This window comes from Clupea harengus, chromosome 5 (assembly GCF_900700415.2).
Source record: "Clupea harengus chromosome 5, Ch_v2.0.2, whole genome shotgun sequence".
Classification (NCBI taxonomy): domain Eukaryota; kingdom Metazoa; phylum Chordata; class Actinopteri; order Clupeiformes; family Clupeidae; genus Clupea; species Clupea harengus.
The window spans coordinates 28,651,286-28,670,387 of NC_045156.1; the positions used below are offsets into that span (position 1 = coordinate 28,651,286).

At 43.1% G+C, this 19,102-nt stretch overlaps 1 protein-coding gene across 2 annotated transcripts; it reads right to left on the reverse strand.

The window, feature by feature from the left end:
• Window positions 1–1,073: 1,073 nt before the first annotated feature.
• usp4 (ubiquitin specific peptidase 4 (proto-oncogene)) lies at window positions 1,074–17,525 on the reverse strand. Of its 2 annotated transcripts, none has more exons than XM_031568425.2 (22): window positions 17,152–17,525; window positions 15,337–15,464; window positions 15,107–15,237; window positions 14,819–14,945; window positions 14,552–14,697; window positions 14,077–14,138; window positions 13,034–13,174; window positions 12,606–12,723; window positions 12,284–12,457; window positions 10,713–10,871; window positions 9,912–10,136; window positions 9,529–9,612; window positions 9,137–9,231; window positions 8,445–8,630; window positions 7,964–8,208; window positions 6,471–6,713; window positions 6,119–6,189; window positions 5,897–6,012; window positions 5,181–5,330; window positions 3,500–3,603; window positions 2,723–2,811; window positions 1,074–2,519 (listed from the first exon to the last, which is right to left on the reverse strand). In XM_031568425.2, the coding sequence occupies exons 1-22, from the start codon at window positions 17,298–17,300 to the stop codon at window positions 2,397–2,399; spliced, it is 3,066 nt and encodes a 1,021-aa protein (XP_031424285.1). In that variant the 5' UTR covers window positions 17,301–17,525; the 3' UTR covers window positions 1,074–2,396. The 2 variants fall into 2 exon arrangements, with proteins under 2 accessions (XP_031424285.1, XP_031424286.1); XM_031568426.2 differs by lacking the exon at window positions 17,152–17,525 and adding an exon at window positions 15,602–15,973.
• Between the last annotated feature and the right edge of the window lie 1,577 nt (window positions 17,526–19,102).

A 19,102-nucleotide genomic window follows, 5' to 3' on the forward strand; every position in this document is an offset into this window, starting at 1 on the left:
CTCTAAACCAACAGTATATTGCTTGAGAGAGTGCATTAAGGTCTTTCTGTATTTAGAGATAGAATTAGAGGGACCAATGTCACATGCTTTGCATGGAAAACTGTTCCTGATTAGAACTGTTTCTGACTAAATATTCAAAACAAAAGGCCATCCGGATCAGGCTTCCATTCTTTATTGAGCTTTCAATTCAATTTCATCAAAATCTGATATTGCAGATATTGGCAATAGGATAAATATCAGAACACAAAGTAGTTATGTACCTATTTTGGAAATAGAGTATAATTATGTACATCTATGTAATTGTACAAGAAAACACATATGTAAAGTGTTGATATTGTAGAGGTAAGAGAGAGAAAAATCTGTTTTAAACGAATGGCTTTTGCGTTGGCTAAGGTCTACCACTGTATAAGTTGCTATGGGCATGTATTTATAATATGTAAAGCATATTCTCTTTATCTTCATAAATATTGATATAGTTATGTCATGTCTGGGAAGGGGTTTCACAGTGGAATTGACCAGAAAATTCTGCAATTTGTTTTTGTAAATCCAAAAACAGAAAAGAAAGCACAATACAAATGAAAAGGCAAGAAATGATCTCCAAAAATTCAACAATGATGGCGTTGGTTACTGCAAGTTCTGAATCTTCCAACATTTGCTGCTAAATAACTTATCACTGTGAAAGTCAGAAATGTCAATTAAAGCAATTCTCCAAAGTTTTAGAGTTGCCCCTACATTCGAAGGAGAGAAATAGGCTTTTCCTAGATTGACATGATTTCTATTTTTGTAATCCTATAAATAACTGCTGTGTAAAACTGGTGAGGGTCTTCTCCAGCCAAACTCAGGCTCAAGAGGCAGGTCTAGCACGTGCAACTAAAAAAAGAAAAACGTACACAGTGCACCTCTGGAGAGAAGATACCCAAATCCTCCATCTCAGGTGAGAAACTGATGTAAAACCTCCTCTTGTTCCAAAAACAAAAACATACAGCGTCTTTTTCAAGTCTCAGTAATTTAGCACCACTTTAAAAATCACCACATCTACTTCTCAATAAAATAAAAGTTTTTTTCCATTAGGATGCAATCTAAATGTTGTAACAATTTTATTTAAATCACTGGGTGCCAAGTCCCATTCTGGAGAGACAGGTGATTTTTTTTTTATGTGTAAAGGAGAACTTTTTGGAGGTCAACAAAAGTAATAGTAAACTGAATCCAAAACCCAAAAATTCACTCATTCATAAATTCCACATAAGACAAAAGCAGAATTCTTCCCATCTTAAAATAAAAGCTAAGAGCACTCACACACGCCCCACCCTCTTTAACAGGTTCATGGGGCTTCGAAGGCCGCTGGTGCGTTACGTTTCGGAGACAGAGCAGCACATTTCCGTTGTTCAGCGGTACACTAAACCACCTGCAGGGTAGCGTGACAGGACAGCAGGAACCCAAACAGCATACTGTGATTGACCTCGGACAGGGTCAGGGGTCAGGGGTCAGGGCTAGGCAGATAAAGAGCATGTTTCTAAGCATGGCTAAATGTGAAGATGAAAACTTCCAAGCCTCGGAGTGCAGAAAAAAAGAAACTACCAGCAATCTAATTTCTGTGGGGCACAGTTCACGGGGGAGGTGCCTGGCACACACTGTATGTGTACAATCCCCAGGAGAATCCAGTCTTCCAGAAGAGGCACTATGAATTAAGAGTGCAATCTGGTGGAGATAAGGGGGGGTTAATCAGGTGCACATCTCACTTAGAATATTGATCACTTTTGCATAAATGTCATCTCTGCTTACAAACTGAGAACTGAGACTCCCACACATGATCTCCACTCCTACCAGTCCTCCGTGCTTAGTCATCACTTTACTTCTCTTCCACATGTACAACTTGCAATGCTTTGGTTGAGACATCATCATGCATTTGCCTTCTTTATTATCGTTTTCTTTTTTTTCTCTGTCTTTTATATATTTTTTTTCCTAAATGGGTGACAGAATTGATTCTGTTTATCTATGCATTTTAGGCAACCTCTAAACATTTGTTTTTCGTCCAGACAAAGGTTGTATTGCCATTTCAATCACCCTTTTTTTTATTTTCTTCTTCTTCAATTTATTAAACTATACTCTCCTGAAAGCAGGCTGCAAGCTCTGGAGAGGAAGTCTTTGAGGTCACGCATCAAACTATGTGGTGCTCTTTTTTTTTTTTGGCTCTCGCAGGTTCTTGGTGGTGATGAAAGTGAGAGTTAAAAATAAGAGCAAAATTACATGGGCCTATATAATTAAGTCTTAAAAGAAAAAACGTCTGAAGTGGCCTCTGGGTGTGCGTTGATCGTTCACGTCTTGATTTTCGTTTGTTTCGCTGTAATGTTTATCAGGCATTTGCTTCAGTACGTGTCCCTGAACCTCAGCACTTCTTAGTTGGTGTCCATGGTATCCTCCAGGGTCTCAGGAGCACCCCCCAGGGAAGCAGATGCCGTTGACTTGGAGGGGCTGTCATCCTCTCTGCGTTGGTAGAAAAGCACATAGGCTGCCTTTGTCTGTGGAGAGAAACAGACAGAAAGAGTTACCCTAGCAACACACACATACACACACACACAAGCAGTAGATGCCAAAACCAGGAAGTGCTGTGACTTAAGTTTGAAAATGATTAATTGATTGACCAGGGAGAGGCATGTGCATGTTCTTTATTAATCAGCTGAACAAACGCTGGTCATTTTCCAAGTTGTGCCACATTACTCACCACAATCTGATCTTCGGAGGCGGATGATACGCTGCTGTCATCAAAGTAATACCACTTCCCATCAACCTTGTTTTTCCCGTAGGCCGTGTCTGAATGAGGAAGTCAATATGCGGTGGGTTGTTATATGGTCACCTTTCTATATTTATCTAACACCACAACAGACGTTGCTCTGAGAATTCAACATGAACTCAGAGTAAACCAAAGCACTGAAATAAATGAAGGTGAACTGATGACAGACACTTAAACAAGTAAATGATTAAACCACAAGAACATTGACGATATTGTTTAAACATGTCACAAACACATCTAGCTCAGGCTGCAATGGCCTGAGAGCAGAAAATGCAGTGATTGTCCAATCTGGATTAAGAACACTTCTCAAAGGGCTTCTTAAAAGGTTTGAGAAAGACATGAACAAACAGCACACACACACACACGCACACAATTCAGGGGGCTATTCGTCGTACGTGGTTTAGTGACCTGCATAACAAACCTGGATAAGTTAACTCGGAGTAAGTGGTAAACCTCCTAATAAAACCTAGCAAAACTACGTCAGAGGGCTCTTCTATTAGGAGGTTTACCACTTACTCTGAGTTAACTTATCCAGGTTTGTCACTAAACCACGTACGACGAATACCCCCCTGATGAGTGATGCTGATACCAGGGACAAAACAAAAGCACACAAGTGGTCTTTCCTGAAGGCAGACTGTAGTGCATTAACCTGTACTAATGGTCTTCATCGTTTGCCTGGACAAGAGGACATAATGAGCATTTACTTACAGTGGCCTCCGCCCATGCCTCCATAGTGGTTAGAGACGGCGATGAGATCATACACATAGGGCCCAGCCTTGGGGTCGCACACATACTCAGACATGTTCAAGTCCCTAAGAAGACAAACATTAGATTAGACACCTCAAAATCACTGGGTCTACATAAGGACAAATACACGCCAATAGACATTCCAACAACAATAATTATCCCTCAGATATTAGTTAAGATTCAGGCTATTAAGGTAACATTAAGGTCATGCGATCAAGGATAAATCATTGACTTGATCTACTACTGTGGTCATAAAATGGGGACAATGGTCTCTTTATTTATGGTTGAAAAACTGCAAGTCAGAGTGAATCAAGCGGAACTGGAGGCCTCTGGCCCAGGGGAAAGTGCAGTGACTAAAGGAAAGAACCACTCCAGACTCCGCCTGCCTCACGTAGACACAACAGTCATGTATAATGAATGCATCCAGTATTCCTCCTCTCCTACACGCTCAACTGATGTGAACGCTTTCAAGAACAACAACAATGCTTGTTTTAATCAATGCCCCCATGTGAAAGAGGTTAGATAAACAAGTGTAGTGTTCCAGTCGCTGAAATGAAACTTGAAGGAGATTCTTACGCAACGCTTGTGTCGGCCCAAAGACACACCCACATGATGACATAAATGCTTTCCATGGATTTGCTGCCCTCTAGTGAAAAGAGCTCTTCCTAACTTTTCACTTCCAAAAAAACATGACGTTCATTCTCTTTGAAAAACGTTACGGTGCATTCAAATATTCAGGTAACAGCAATTAATACCATGAGGTTTTTAGTTTTCTAGGGCTTTTGCAAAACTTTACAAAAAGGTACTGCAATGAAAAAACAGACTTCATATCTTCTGCATGTTTGAATGTACTAATTGCAGAACAGATGAGACGTTTCAAAAGCACGGTCTCAAAGTGTCTGCTCTGAGTGCTGCCTCTCTTTTTAGACTCCTGTCCAACACAGGCCCCTCGTCTCGGTACATACTTCAGTGTGGAGAAACAACAGCTTCCTGTGACGGGACCGCTCGGTTTCTCAATACAAGTCTGGAAGTGATTATACGAGAAGTTCACTAAAGAAATGAGGAAACCGAAACCTCTACTACCCAGACAAGCAGGGCTTTAGAATCCCTGTCAATAATATTAGCATTGTTGGTTCTGCTTTCTGGAAGAGACATTTGCTTAAGGCATGTGTACATCCTTGATTTTAGGTAAACTCCACCCATAGAGCAAAATTAAAACATCAGAGTTGGAGAGTAAATTGTCTAGTAGAAGACTAGAAATGAGGATGGATGATAGCACTTTTCTGAACTTTGAGCCGTTTCTACTCATAAATCTGAGAACATCATGAACTCGTGTAGTAATGAAAATGGCAGACATGAAAGCGCTAATCACGGTTTCACAAAAGTGAAATCAGCCAACGCTATCTGGACTCGGCATCAGCATTTTGCCATTTAGCTCATTAAATTAAATAATTCAAATATAAAACTCCTGGATAGACCAACAAAACACCAATTTCCACAAAACATAAAGAAATAAAGAAATAAAACCAAAGTAATTGGTATTCCCATCCCTATTGAAGTGTGCCTTATTGGGGGGGGGAAACTAATTATTTGAAGAAAACTCATGACTGAGGACAAGACCCTTGTCCTTTCCACCAATTACCTGATGGGGAAGTCCACCACTGTGTCCAGCTTGTCTCTCCAGCAGCGGTTGTATGAGAAGCGCTTGAGGTGCACCACTAAGAGACGAGGCAGTGACCACAGATCAAACTTCTTGGTGGCCTGCTGATGCTTTTTACAGGCGGGGCAATACCTGCCAAAAACATATGCTAATTATAATGAGCAGTGGATGGTCAGGTTCAAGAGAGCATGCAGAATTGACTGAGCTTAAAAGGGTAGTGAAATGTCAGCCTGACTAGCTCTCGGCTAGCGAGCTAAATGATTTTATACTGCCATTATAAATGTTTTAATGCTACATATAGCCTTGAGCCTCCCCCACATTGGCCAAACTTTTGGTTTATTTGGGGTGGGGAGTACAAAATAATTTAGCTTGCCAGCCAACAGCTAGTCAGTCTGCATATAGCCCCTTAGAGAGAGAGAGAAAAGGAGAGCGAGAGAGAGAGAGAGAGAGAGAGAGAGTGTGAGTGTGAGAGAGAGAGATAGAGAGAGATAGATAGATAGATAGATAGATAGATAGAGATAGATAGATAAGAGTTAGAGAGAGAGAGAGAGAGAGAGAGTGTGAGAGAGAGAAAGAAAGAAAGAAAGAAAGAAAGAAAGAAAGAAAGAGAGAGAGAGAGAGAGAAAGAAAGAAAGAAAGAAAGAAAGAAAGAAAGAAAGAAAGAAAGAAAGAGAGAGAGAGAGAGTGTTGGTGCCCACCAGGGGTCATGCTCTCCCAGCGTCTCCATGGTAGTGAAGAGCTCAATACACTCCCTCAGCGCTACGGTGGACTTCTTCTTCTGGGGCTGCACCATACTGTCATGCTTCTCATAGGCCTGGAATGGGGAGGAGGGCCGAGTGAGAACAAACACATACCAAACACCACCGCCCCCTATCTGTTAGGGGTCACGATTCGGAATGTCATGAAACATGGAATCTCACCTCTGCTTCCTGGTCATCGTAACACATCTTCTTTGTGTCTGAATTCCAGTCGATTGCCACTGTGGAATGTGCTGCAGGACACAGGAGGAAGCATCTTCAGCTTTGGTATTCTGCTTTCCACCATTTAAGATCAAATCTACACATATGTCTACATGCATACATGTAAAGCACTACACACATACCATATCTGGCACATTTATAAAGATCGCACTGCATTCAAAAACACATAAACCAATTTATACAAACCTATGTTATACAAACAAAATCCAGAACGAGGAACATAATCTCCTCAAACCTTCAGGCAAACGTATTAAACCTTCAGTAGGGTCCTCACAGCGTCCAGCATACTCACTTGTGAGCTTGAGGATGTTTCCGTCACAGGGCAGAGGACTGATGTTGGCCGTGCCGTACGAGTTCACCATGCTGAAGGAGAAGAGCCTGCCACGCGCCGCACCCGCTTTCCCTGCTTTCCCTGCATTCCCATTGGGCTCGTTCTCCTGGTCCGAGCCGCCGTCCTCCTCTCCGTCCACCGCCTCCGACTGGCTGTTCTCTGGCTCGGGGCTGACCTGGTGGTCCATGGCCTCCTCACCTTCACCTGCGACCCACGCAGACAGACACGTCAGACAGACACATCAGACAGACACATCAGCTCAGACACGTCAGACAGACACGTCAGACAGACACACGTCAGACAGACACGTCAGACAGACACGTCAGACAGACACATCAGACAGACACACATCAGACAGACACATCAGACAGACACGTCAGACAGACACGTCAGACAGACACATCAGCTCAGACACATCAGACACACATCAGACACACATCAGACAGACACACATCAGACACACATCAGACAGACACGTCAGACAGACACGTCAGACAGACAGACACATCAGACAGACAGACACACATCAGACAGACACGTCAGACAGACACATCAGACAGACAGACACATCAGACAGACACGTCAGACAGACACATCACACAGACAGACACATCAGCTCAGACACGTCAGACAGACACGTCAGACAGACACATCAGACAGACACATCAGACACACACATCAGACACACACATCAGACAGTCACATCATACACACACATCAGACAGTCACATCAGACAGACACGTCAGACACACACATCAGACAGTCACATCAGACAGACAGACACATCAGACAGACACATCAGACAGACACACATCAGACAGACACGTCAGACAGACACATCAGACAGACACATCAGACAGACACATCAGACACACACATCAGACACACACATCAGACACACACATCAGACACACACATCAGACAGACAGACACATCAGACAGACAGACACATCAGACAGACACGTCAGACAGACACATCAGACACACACATCAGACAAACACATCAGCTCAGACACATCAGACAGACAGACACGTCAGACAGACACATCAGACAGACACATCAGACAGACACATCAGACAGACAGACACATCAGACAGACAGACACATCAGACAGACACGTCAGACAGACACATCAGACACACACATCAGACAAACACATCAGACAAACACATCAGCTCAGACACATCAGACAGACAGACACGTCAGACAGACACATCAGACAGACACATCAGACAGACACATCAGACAGACAGACACATCAGACAGACACGTCAGACAGACACATCACACAGACAGACACATCAGCTCAGACACTCAGTGAACACCAGAGTGTTCAAACATGACGTTTTAATACCACATGAACATTTGCTATGAAAAAAAATAAAAAATAAATCAGCAATCCAATGCCTTAAAGGGTGTTCAAGGGTGGCCAAGCAGGGGTTCGAGTCTCACCTTCGCATATGCCGTTACGGCCATTACAGGGGTCCGAGTGGCTGCTGCTTGCGCCATTGCTGGAGCCTGCGCTCCAGGACGCCCCCTCCGATAAAGGACTAGTATATCCGCTCACACCAGCGTTGTGATTGGATGTGGCTGCGCAGTCCGTCCCCTGGCTGCTGCTGCTGCTGCTGCTGGAGGCGGTGGCTGATGCTGGCGTCCTGTTCTCCACGACGGAGACCTGGGAACGCTTCACATAGCGCCTGCAACAGGGAGCGCAAAGAAAGCTCAGAGGACGTGTAAAAGGGCTTTGCCAGCTATACTCAACTACCACTACAGCACTACAATCATTACTCTTAGGTTCCCGTCTGGAAACAGGACACAGGAAAAGACACAACTGCACAAGAACATAAACATATAAACATAAACATATAAACATAAACAGTGCTGAAGAGCCGAGAGAGAAGTAGCCCAGTAGTCAGAGGACCAGATCACTAACCCGACTCGCTCCAGAACCTTCTGGTAGAGCGCGTCTACAGAGAGGTTGTGGCGGGGGACAGTGATGAGCAGAGGCTGGCCAAAGAGCATGGTGCCGGAGGAGTAGCCGCCACCTTGTTTGGTGTGGCGCTCGCGGAAGTACACGGGCAGGTTCATCTTCTCACCGTCCTCCTCCTGCACCTCATACCTAGTCGAGTACAGCACAGAGAAAAAGTCATTGATAGAAACTAAACTAGTGGTCAAAATTCAACACGTTCCTTTATGCGATTAATTCGACATTTTTAACTTTAAATTACGCAATTAATGCAGCTGCCTGGGTTTTGTAATTTCTGTCAGTGCATTTGAAATGGTGAAAATATCAGGAGGCATCTGTACCCCAGACACGGAGCTTAGCTGCGCTCACAAGCTTATTGAGCACTTCAACTTCCAACTAACCCAACGGGCTGCACACCACGCTAGCTCCCTCCAAAGTCCTTCTCTCTTTATATATACCTAACTTATGTTGATTATACATTACATTTAAAATGTCCATTATTACAAACGTCAGACTAATAAAGAAAAAAAGCGATTAATCGTTCTCAATTTTTTTTTGACAGACAGCATAAACTAATTTAAAGTTTTTTTGTAACTACAGACAAAAAAAGGTTGCCAGTGGGAAGGTCACACATGTATTGCCACTTAATGGACACCTACACAAATATGTCATCTTTTTCCATGATATGGTTGAGGCCATCATCTCGCCGGTAGATCTTATGGAACCGATGACTGTAAACATCAGCCACCACCATCTGGGCAGGAAGATTCAACATGAGTCATCTGCAGCTCAATCCAAAATGATTTGACTTCTCAAACCTAGGGGCTATGACATGCTTCTCACTTGTTAGATTGACTATGTTAGCACAGCTTCTAGCCCTGTGCTACTGAATCCTGTCAGTAGTACACCGTGAGGAACACACCGTGTGAATTAAGGTGGTGCCACCACTTTCAGTGATGTTTAACCTAAGGTAAACAGTTATGCATCTGTCTGACTACAAGAGACGTGGGTAAAGCATCCACCAGCAGCAGAGCACTAAAGGAAGGCTCACGTTTTCTGCGGGGACTCCACACAGCTTGGCCAGGGCACTGCACAGGTCTGACACCATGCCATGCTTAGGGACCACCACTCTGTACTGAAAAGGGAAACATCACATCAACATAAACATAAACGTAAACATCAACATAAACATAAGTGTAAAAGCCTTTCACAATGTCCAAGGTCCATCCATTGATCTATCTTCACAAGCTTTTATGTATATCTCTAATGGAAAATGAATAAATAGATTATAACTGGACATGGGCTTATTCCAAAAGAGCTTAATTTAAATGGCAATAATCACCAGGAGAAAGAGTGCCGAGAAGTCTTTATGTCTAAAACCCAGAGGAGCAGGGAGGGAAAACACAACCCTGGCATTTCCCCATACAGCCTTACCTGCGTGGGTCGACTCTGAGGATCGGAGCGGACCATTAAGACTTCCATGGTGCGGTCCTTCTTCATGGGCAGGGGCAGCGTGAGGTAGCAGAACGGGTCAAACGTCACGGACACCTTGGAGCACTCAGGGCAGACTAGAGTGGACTTGAACAGGCCGTGGAAGATATCTACGATGATGGAGTCGTTCCTCAGCCGATGGTTCGTCCATGCCTCCTTCGCCACAATCTGACCAAGACAGACATGTTATTTCCATATCCATATGCACCTCGATTGAATATCTAGACCGCTTGATTGGCTACACCTGAACCCAGAGGGCGTGGCACAGATTATAAGGAGTACACAGTAGAGGCCTGCACTCTCAGCGCGGAACTCATTTTGAGTGTCTAGGCAGAAAGGCAGACAGGCAGAAACTGGTGCATGTGCAGGAGCCGGAGAAAACAAATGACTCACGGGACTCCTGCCAAATAGAAATATATGTGCAAATGAAATTAAAAGTAGAAATAACCCATGTTTTACACAAACAGGTGCAAGGTTGGTAAGGTTTTGCACATGGCACATTTTCACGGGAGTGGAGAGCTGAACTGAAAAATCCATCCCATGTAAACATCCACCAGCAGGATTTAGTGGGCAGGAGCAGGACAAAACATGAAAGATTCGGGCGGGAGTATTACATATTTTTGCGGTAAGGGGACGGAATCTTTCGAGAGCGAGACTGAAAAACCCACCCAACGCAGGCCTCTAAATCTGAACACTTGGGTCTCTTTCAGTGGGAGAAACCTGTGCTGGGAAAGTGAGCGCTACCTCGTCGGGCCGGCCTTCGTCATCTTTCAGGGCCAGATAAGGCTTCTTCTTCACGCGGTTCAGGTCCTCGTGAAGGCCGTCCAGCAGGAAGGCCAGCAGCTCCTGGGAGTCCTGCTGCTGATACCCTGAGAACTGGGGGGCAAAGCGGCCCACCTGGGTCTGCATGGGGCAGGAGGGAGAGAGCAACATTTGTGGGTCAATATCTCCAGAAGCGTTGTATCCATGATTACAGGTGCAGTGCATAGGATTTAGTGGTATCAAGCAGTGAAGTTGCAAATTGCAACCAACTGGATACCCTTTCCCTTACCCCATTATTTCCAAGCATGTAGGAGAAAGTAAAGTGTCTGTCAGGTGCCAGAAGCTACTTTCAATATCAAATAATTGTCTACGACCGCAGCGAGTAGCCATACTATGCCTGATGAACCTGTATTTAGTTATTCAGTCTGTAAAAGAAAATAGGCCATGGCTTTCATGGACTCGACATTGTGAACTTTGACTACGTTAGTTGTTGGCTAACATGAGTTCCAAAGCCGTTTTGTTTAATGTTACACTTTTATTGGCAATCATTTTCAGCATCTTAACCGAGAGATTCCAGTCAGAACTCAACGTCGTATTATTTTACGCAAAAATGCCTTTATGGTTCTTAGAATTAGAAGTAGGGTTAAACAGATATCTGTGCGTTCCTAAGTATGCCATTTCTATCTGTGTGCCTCATCTGTGTTCTCAATGAGAAGATTTGGGAAGCATAGGAACTCAATGTCTCTAAGGCCATACGGTTGTTGACATATCGTCCCCCTGGTCTTTTGAATCCAAACGCAGATAAAATCTAGTTTTGGTGAATACATGTAAAATTACAATCTTGGTAGAAATAAGATATTTTTCAACATCGACACGGGGAAAAACGGTAACTTGTCTTGACTAGAACATGGCCACGTTTAGATTGGTAGGCTAAATTACCGGTCCAGCAGAAAACAGGCAACTTCACAGTCACTCTGAAAACATCTGGGAAAGGCCATACCGATGGATCCTTGTTTTCTGCCGTCGCCTGTCCCGATTTAGTTTTGCTTCATATTTTCATTTGACAACAAGGATTCATGCTCCCTTCCTGTTTCTCGTGCTAAATAATAAGCATCATCCTCCATTTGTCAAAATCTGGTTTCTCAAACTTCTCCAAACATAAAATGGTTAGCCTGCGCCAGCAACCACTGATTCTCCTTCTTCTTTCTTCCTCCTCTTCCAACTGGCACCACCAAATTCAAACTGCCACTTCAATCTAAATATGTGAGCCAGTGTTGTCCCTTCTGGGCTACTGTAGAAACATAACGGCGCAACATGGCGACCTCCGTGGAAGACGACCCGCTCCTATGTAGATATGAAGAGCTCATTCCAAGCTAACGGAAACACAACCATTCGCAGTGACAGGTGATTGTACACTAATGAAAACATAATTATGAATCCTATATTCCACTTCTGCTAATAGATCCCCCTAGATCCTACACACCGCACCTTTGGTCAACCCTGGATTCCATAGTTGAAGAGGGCAGCACTAACTCTTGGGCTGTACTGCTTACTTTAAAAGTACGAGGGGCAACGTAGCTGCTGCGGCTGAGCCACATCTGCTTGACCAGGTCAGCGTAGGCCTCGGCGATCTCGCCCCTCATCCCCAGGGGATTTTCCCTGTTGATCTCCGCCTCGTACTCGTCATTCAGAAAGTAGTCCGTGAGGGGGGACGCATTGCTCAGGCACTGGAAAAAAAAGAAAGTAGAAGATGTTTCAATGATTCAGTGATTCAATGTATCTGACAGTGACGGCATACGAAGTGACACTTTATTCAAGTATCCACCTAAAGTATAATGTAAAGGGTGACTTGACAAAGTGTATGTGTGTGTTTACCTGGAGGGCAGAATTCATGAAACACGTGTTGCCCAGGTTACTGAGGCCACAAAGGCCAGGCTGGGATGCTGACTCTCTGTAGCTGTACGATGAACTGTAAGAGTTGTACCCTCCCAACCTAAGGACAAAACACACACACACACACACACACACACACACACACACATCAGCTCAGGTAGCACGGGAACAAAAACTCTACACATTCTATCTATATCTCTAATTATAAGATCAAGACTTTTTAAAACAGGTCTCATTTTATACCTTTCACTGTCACAGGAGAACATGGAAAATGTAAGACATAAAACAGATTACCCTCAAGAAGACCTGATGGTTAGGTGAAATGTCTTAAAAAATAACCTATATAACATGCAGCCACACAATAAGTCATGTAGAGCTGGTATTCAGAAATCTGTGTGTTCATAGCATGCCTGTTTCCAGAGGAGGTGCTATTATTCAGCATGTAGCCCGAGGAACTGTCTCCATTGGTGACTGTTGAAGATATGGTTGCAGACGAGTTGGAGGAGAGCTTGGGGGAGGTAGTGAAATTTCTAGATGTGGGTGTACTAGACCTGAAACCAGACAGAGAAAATTTGGTTCATTTTTTTAAGCTTCAGTCTCCACAAAATATTTAACTCAGCTTCCGGGAAATATTGGTGGCGTGAGGAACTCGTTTAATTAAGTCGACAGAAGCAGTTCTACCGGTTTCAATTCTCTGGGTTGACTGGGGTCAGTCATTTCAGGTTTTTTTTTTTTTTAATCTATTTCTGTCCGTTGGTATACACTAATCTACAAATATGTTTTAAAAGCCAAGTGTCAAAATATCTGCCATATTTTTCCTCTATATAGATAATGGATGACAGTGGAGAAACACACGAGCTGGACCAAGTTGACTCTCAGGTTTACTGCCCTTATCAACTGTCACCGACGAACAATGAAACATAAGCTCCACTGTCCACCATCTCCAAATTAAAACTGAACGCGGTTTCCTTAACCTATAAAGCAACTACACAGGTGGATCTAAAAATACCAATAGCGACAAAGTTGTGTCAACACCTCAAAAGTACCATTAATCAGACCAAACCTGAGAGGCAGGAAGATAAAAGAATAGAAATCGCCAGGGTTTCACATTATGAGCTTGACACTTTTGCAGACATTGTATGAATGGCTCCATTAATCCAGACGTGCATTAAAACGTGAGGTGCAGAAATGCCATACAATGAACTCAGCTACGCTTTCCACATGTTACTGCTTGGTTTTGTTTGTTTTTTTTAAACATCATTTCAAGGTCATCTTCAAGTATTGTTAAAACTGAACTGGACCAAATGATTCAATAAAAGCCAAGCATCTGGTGAAGTTGAAGTGGAGCAGAAAGTTAATACTTGTGTAGTCACTTAAACTGCATGCAGTAAGACCAGATAGCACAGTCAGAGCTAACCACTCAAACAAGGAGGACAAACGGGGATTAGCTTACTTGATGTGGGCATTCTGTCTGGGCCACGTGCCGTCCTCGTTCTTCCGCTCGATCACCAGCACCTGCAGGCAAAATGCCAGTGAGACACAAAACCACCACCAACAACCAAATCCATTTCTCTCACACCATCACGGCTCAGTTGGTAGTGCCAGGTCTGAATGGCATTAATGAGCTCTAGACATATTCATATGCCAAGTAAAGGAATTTGCCTCAAAACATTGCATTCAACACAGACCCACCACTCTGAGTTATTTTATTAACGCTTATAACCCTTATTAAAAACATAACCTATAAACTTTCAAAAAGTTTCAAAAGTAGGCTAGTCTCAAAATATGCCAATGTGAGAGTTGTTTTTACAAGTTGTGAAAACACTTGAAATTATTTAAAATAAAAAAGATGTGATTGCAGAAATCTTTGGATCCATGTGGCCAAAAGGCCTGAGTGAGATGAATGATTTTGACCTGTCCAGCCCTACCTGACCCTGGAAGAGGCCGGCATCCTGCACAGTACTGTCCGGCTTGTTCAACTGCTCGTAGGTGTTGCTCATGTATTTGTTCCACAATCGTGTCTCCTTTTCCGTAGGGATGTCAAAAAGCGACCTCATTTCCTTTTCAATTGTATCTAAGCCAAAGAACAAGGTATGCAATTAGGCATATATAACCATATTATGTTCCACCCAACAAACTTATAAAATCACCCAAAATATAAAAATCCCCAGAACTTGAATATACTATGGTCTTACCGATTGTATCCGCTTTGCTGAAATGTCGTGTAACCACTTTGTCCATATTATCGTTTTCACACAAGTTCAGCTCCAGCAGATACACTTCCACTTTACAGTGCTTGACAAACATGCCATGCTCCACTACCTAAAAAACAGGACCCACGACACAAACAGTGAGTGCAACAATGCAGAAGGATACAGACATCGTACAATCAAAGAAGAAAGTTTTCTTGAGTGAATTTAACAAAACATACAAAAACCTTGTGAGCCTTCAACAGTCAGACCTGATTCAAATTAGTCAAATACCTTTCTGACAATGGGCTTCTGGCCTTCAAGACAGCCATACCAGCTGACGAGCTTGGTCCATGCCTCTGTGGGCATCAGGACATAGTCCAGCTCATCTATGAGGTGCTCTTTTAATGTCTGTGTGTCGTAATCTGTCCAGAGTGCAAACAATAAAACGTATAAGACGTATGCAAAACATACTCAACCTTTTTTTTTTTCCGTCATTTTGTGAAAATACATTCCTGTATTACCTGAGAAAAGGCCTGAATTGTCTATCGGTCCAGGATAGAGGCTCTGCTCGCCAACGTTGTACATATCCCAGCTGTCAAAGCCAACATATTTCTTCCACTGCTTGAACCATCGACTGTCAATCAAATACCTATAGAAAGAAAACAATCATAATAAATGGGCAATGTGGACCCGCTTAAGTTACTCACAGTGGGTCTATGTGATAGAAAAGGTCTCACAGACCACAGAACTGGCTAAACAATATTTGTCCCTGAAAAAATCACTTACTCGAACTGTATATGCACAGGATCACATTTGTCAGTATAGCAAGAGCCAACTAGGATATCTTAAGCTCATCTTAAGAATGTTCCACTCCATAAGCTTGTTAGCAGGATCCCATGTAACAGCCAGACAGCAGTTGTATAAGTGAAAGGAGCCTAAGATTTAACATCAACCAAATGGTTTGTCTGTTGGCTGTTTTACTTGTCAGAGGTACTGCATAGCCTACTTGGGTGCAAGTTTCCACCCAACTTGCTTAACCTGAAATGCCTACAACCATCGTGGCAATTATTCGCCATGCCTTCGTACATAGCAGAGTCGACAAGTGGCGACAGACTGGTCCATAGCTAGTCAACAGCCCAACCGCTATGGTTACCAACAGGTATAAATGACCTGACAAGCGGTCTGATAGGTTCCAGGAGCCATTCAGCCAGACCACCCAGTGCAATAAATTAATCTAACGTTATGTTATGAAGCTAACGTTATATGCACGTGTAGTATAGGTTACACGTTGAGTCCGTTTAAGTATCCTTTGTTGTTGGAATAGCAGTTAAATCAGCCAGAGCTGATATGTGACAGAATGACGGGTGGGTGTCACATAAATGTTGCTGGGCATTATCCAGTACCAATGACAAAGCATTAGCCAGCTAGGTTAGCAAGATTGCTAACAACGCAAACTCCTCTTAAACGTCAGCTATGGCTTTAATTAGCTACCTTGCCAGTTCACAACATAACTACAAATAACAGCTTGTACATACATTGACATAACGGTAGTTAGTAACATCAACTTGAGTTAAAATAACCAGGCAGCTAGTTTATGTTACTTAACGTTATCTAGGCAGCTAAGTTCCCCCAACACCATAGCTAACCGGCTAACGTTAGTGGTCCCTGCGTTAATGTTTAAGATAGCTAGATGACCAACTAGCAAACAAAATCAGTTATATCTTAATTTGCTGTTATCTGACTAGTTGGCTACGAGAATGGTTTAGCTAGCTCACTGTGTTTTCAATGATTATGTGACTTCCTACGTAAATGTTAGCCACCCAAACAAATTTGCATTCTAGCTAGCTGGTCATCTATCGAGGAAAACTGGGAAATGATATTACCATTGATGTTAGCTAAGATACCTGGCTTGATAGCTAGCAATAGATAGCTAGTTAACTACGCAGCATGTATGTTAGCCAGCAATAACTCATGCTGATGAGGCAACCAAACTCAAACATCTAACGTTAAGGTAACTGTCAAGTTAGTCTCCCGGACACCTCTCTTGTTAACTTAGCAAAAGTGGAACGACTGGCAAGGGTTAGAACCTGCCATGTTCTCATCTGAGAACGCAGTAACTTAGTTGTAAAGCAAGCCAACAGTTACCAGGTTATAGCATTTCAGTCTACATTATCAACTCGTGTTGCAAACGCCCTAGCTAGCTATGTTAGCTAGCCATCACTGGGTCCAACTTATAGTTGGAGACTAGCTATCGAACACGGGCTCCAAGCTAACTACCAAGCTAGCCAGCGAGTGTTCCCTTTCCGATGTCACTGTTATTCCACAGCTTGCCTTACCACTCATCCCCCTTTCGGAGTGTGGTTTTCAGTAGTGCCCCGATGGTCTGCTTTTGACATTCGGTTGAAGGTACAGGTATCTGGGCCGGCACCGGCTCTGCATCGGCGTCTGCCGCGTTACCCGAGTCGGGTCCGCCTCCCTCCGCCATCGTGCAGTGAATGAACGCCTGAGTCGTAGGCGCGAGGCTGAAGAGGCAGCTTGATGACAAGGTAAAAGGCTAACAAGCTAACCACCGATGTAGCTTGCTAGCAATGGCTAGCTAACGATAGAGTAACGTTGGGTAGATAGTGATACCGAGTAAAAACGCAAGGGGATATTAATGTTGCAGTTTCCGTGACTAGTAGTTGCTCCTATTCAACAGTAGAGGCACATGTATTGGGTGTGTGGCCTTGTCAGGTTTCCCGGCTACTTAGAACACAACTAACATAACACAACGAAAAGATGATCGCAATTATGCCGCCAGACAGGGCTGGACATGACCATGAGCGTGACGTCCTTAAGTTCGTATCGCAACTAGTTTAGGCTAATCTTTTCAATTTTCATTCACATTAACTAAGTTATCCCTTGTTGACACACCCTGAAAATAGTTAAAATATGAAAGCTGTTATATAAATTAGAGGTGTCCATATTCATATTCACTCTCTCTGACGACAACCATTGGGCTAAATATTAGCCACTGTAACTCATCACCATGACAACCGGAAGTTTTGGGAAACACTGTTACTTATTTGAGGCAGTAACTTTGTATGCAGTCTAGTCATATGTATTGTATTCTTGAATTCCCAGATTAAAAAGAAAATGACTTGGTTGTGCCAACCTGTTGTAAAATATCATTAGATCTTACAAATGTGTACCTAATTTTGTGTCACGGCATTCATTCAAGAGCATTAGCTGGCTGATAATACGCTGTGGCCTGTTAGCAGTTCATTTTATTGAATTACGATTTTCCTGGAACTTGAATTTGCTTAACTAACAAACAACAATGGGCCTCATTCTCGAACGCAGTTAAGAAGAATTTAAGAAAGGAATTTCTTCTGAACTCCACTTCCGATGTCTTAGGAACAAATTTGGCATTCATGAAAGTTTTCTCATCTGCGATTTTCTCTGAACTTCAGAAGAATTTCAGAATGCGAAATACCAGTCGTAAATCGGCCAGAGTTTTCTTAAATGCAATTCCTCAAAAACCACAAAATGCCCCACGGGGTTGCTCCGTGTTAGAAGTGTTAAGGGCTGAATTTGTGAGAAATCGTTGGTGATTGCGTTCACATCAACTCTACAGACATCCTCGGATTTAAATAATTATAATAATAATAAATACGAGAATATTTGTATCATTAACAATTATGTTTCACATTTATAGTCATGATTCTACGAGGCATCGAAGAACTACACGAACACTGCAAATGTAAGTGAATAAATAAATAAGCACTAAACTCCATCGCGTGGATATAGCCATAGTGGAATAGAATGGACACATCTACATTCTGCGACAGTACCTCCACCTCTGCACCGGTGAAGTTAGGTCTGCGTTTACTGACCTGTGCACCACCGGTGTTTGCTTTCCGATTTGACATGACTGTCAATTTACTTTTGCGTGGATTCCGTCGATTCTGACTGCACACGTCTCTTCAGTTGCATGCCCTTGTAAGGAGCTGGCAGGGCGTGTATGTATGCAAATCCAGGTGTATGAGTACCCGATTTAAGAATCCTCATTCGGGGGAGCACAGCTGAGAACACTTCGGCTGTGTAAGAACCCATTTCCAGGCGTTCATGAATCCGGCGGAGATCTTTTCTTACGTTGGTCTTTCGAAGTAATAACTTCGTAATTGTTAATGATACAAATATTCTCGTATTTATTATTATTATAATTTCTTCTTAACTGCGTTCGAGAATGAGACCCAATCTGCTTACATGTTTTGTAAAATCAAGATGGCGTGAGAAAAAAATCCG

What these genes read in the sequence shown, in the direction of transcription:
- usp4 (XM_031568425.2), bottom strand. Translation starts at nt 17,300, where the DNA reads ATGGCGGAGGGAGGCGGACCCGACTCGGGTAACGCGGCAGACGCCGAT. An exon ending in AGAAGCCCATTGTCAGAAAG is followed by an intron (nt 14,946 to 15,106) that starts GTATTTGACTAA and finishes CCTGTTTTTTAG; the next exon opens with GTAGTGGAGCATGGCATGTT. An exon ending in AGGCATGGGCGGAGGCCACT is followed by an intron (nt 2,812 to 3,499) that starts GTAAGTAAATGC and finishes TTCCTCATTCAG; the next exon opens with ACACGGCCTACGGGAAAAAC.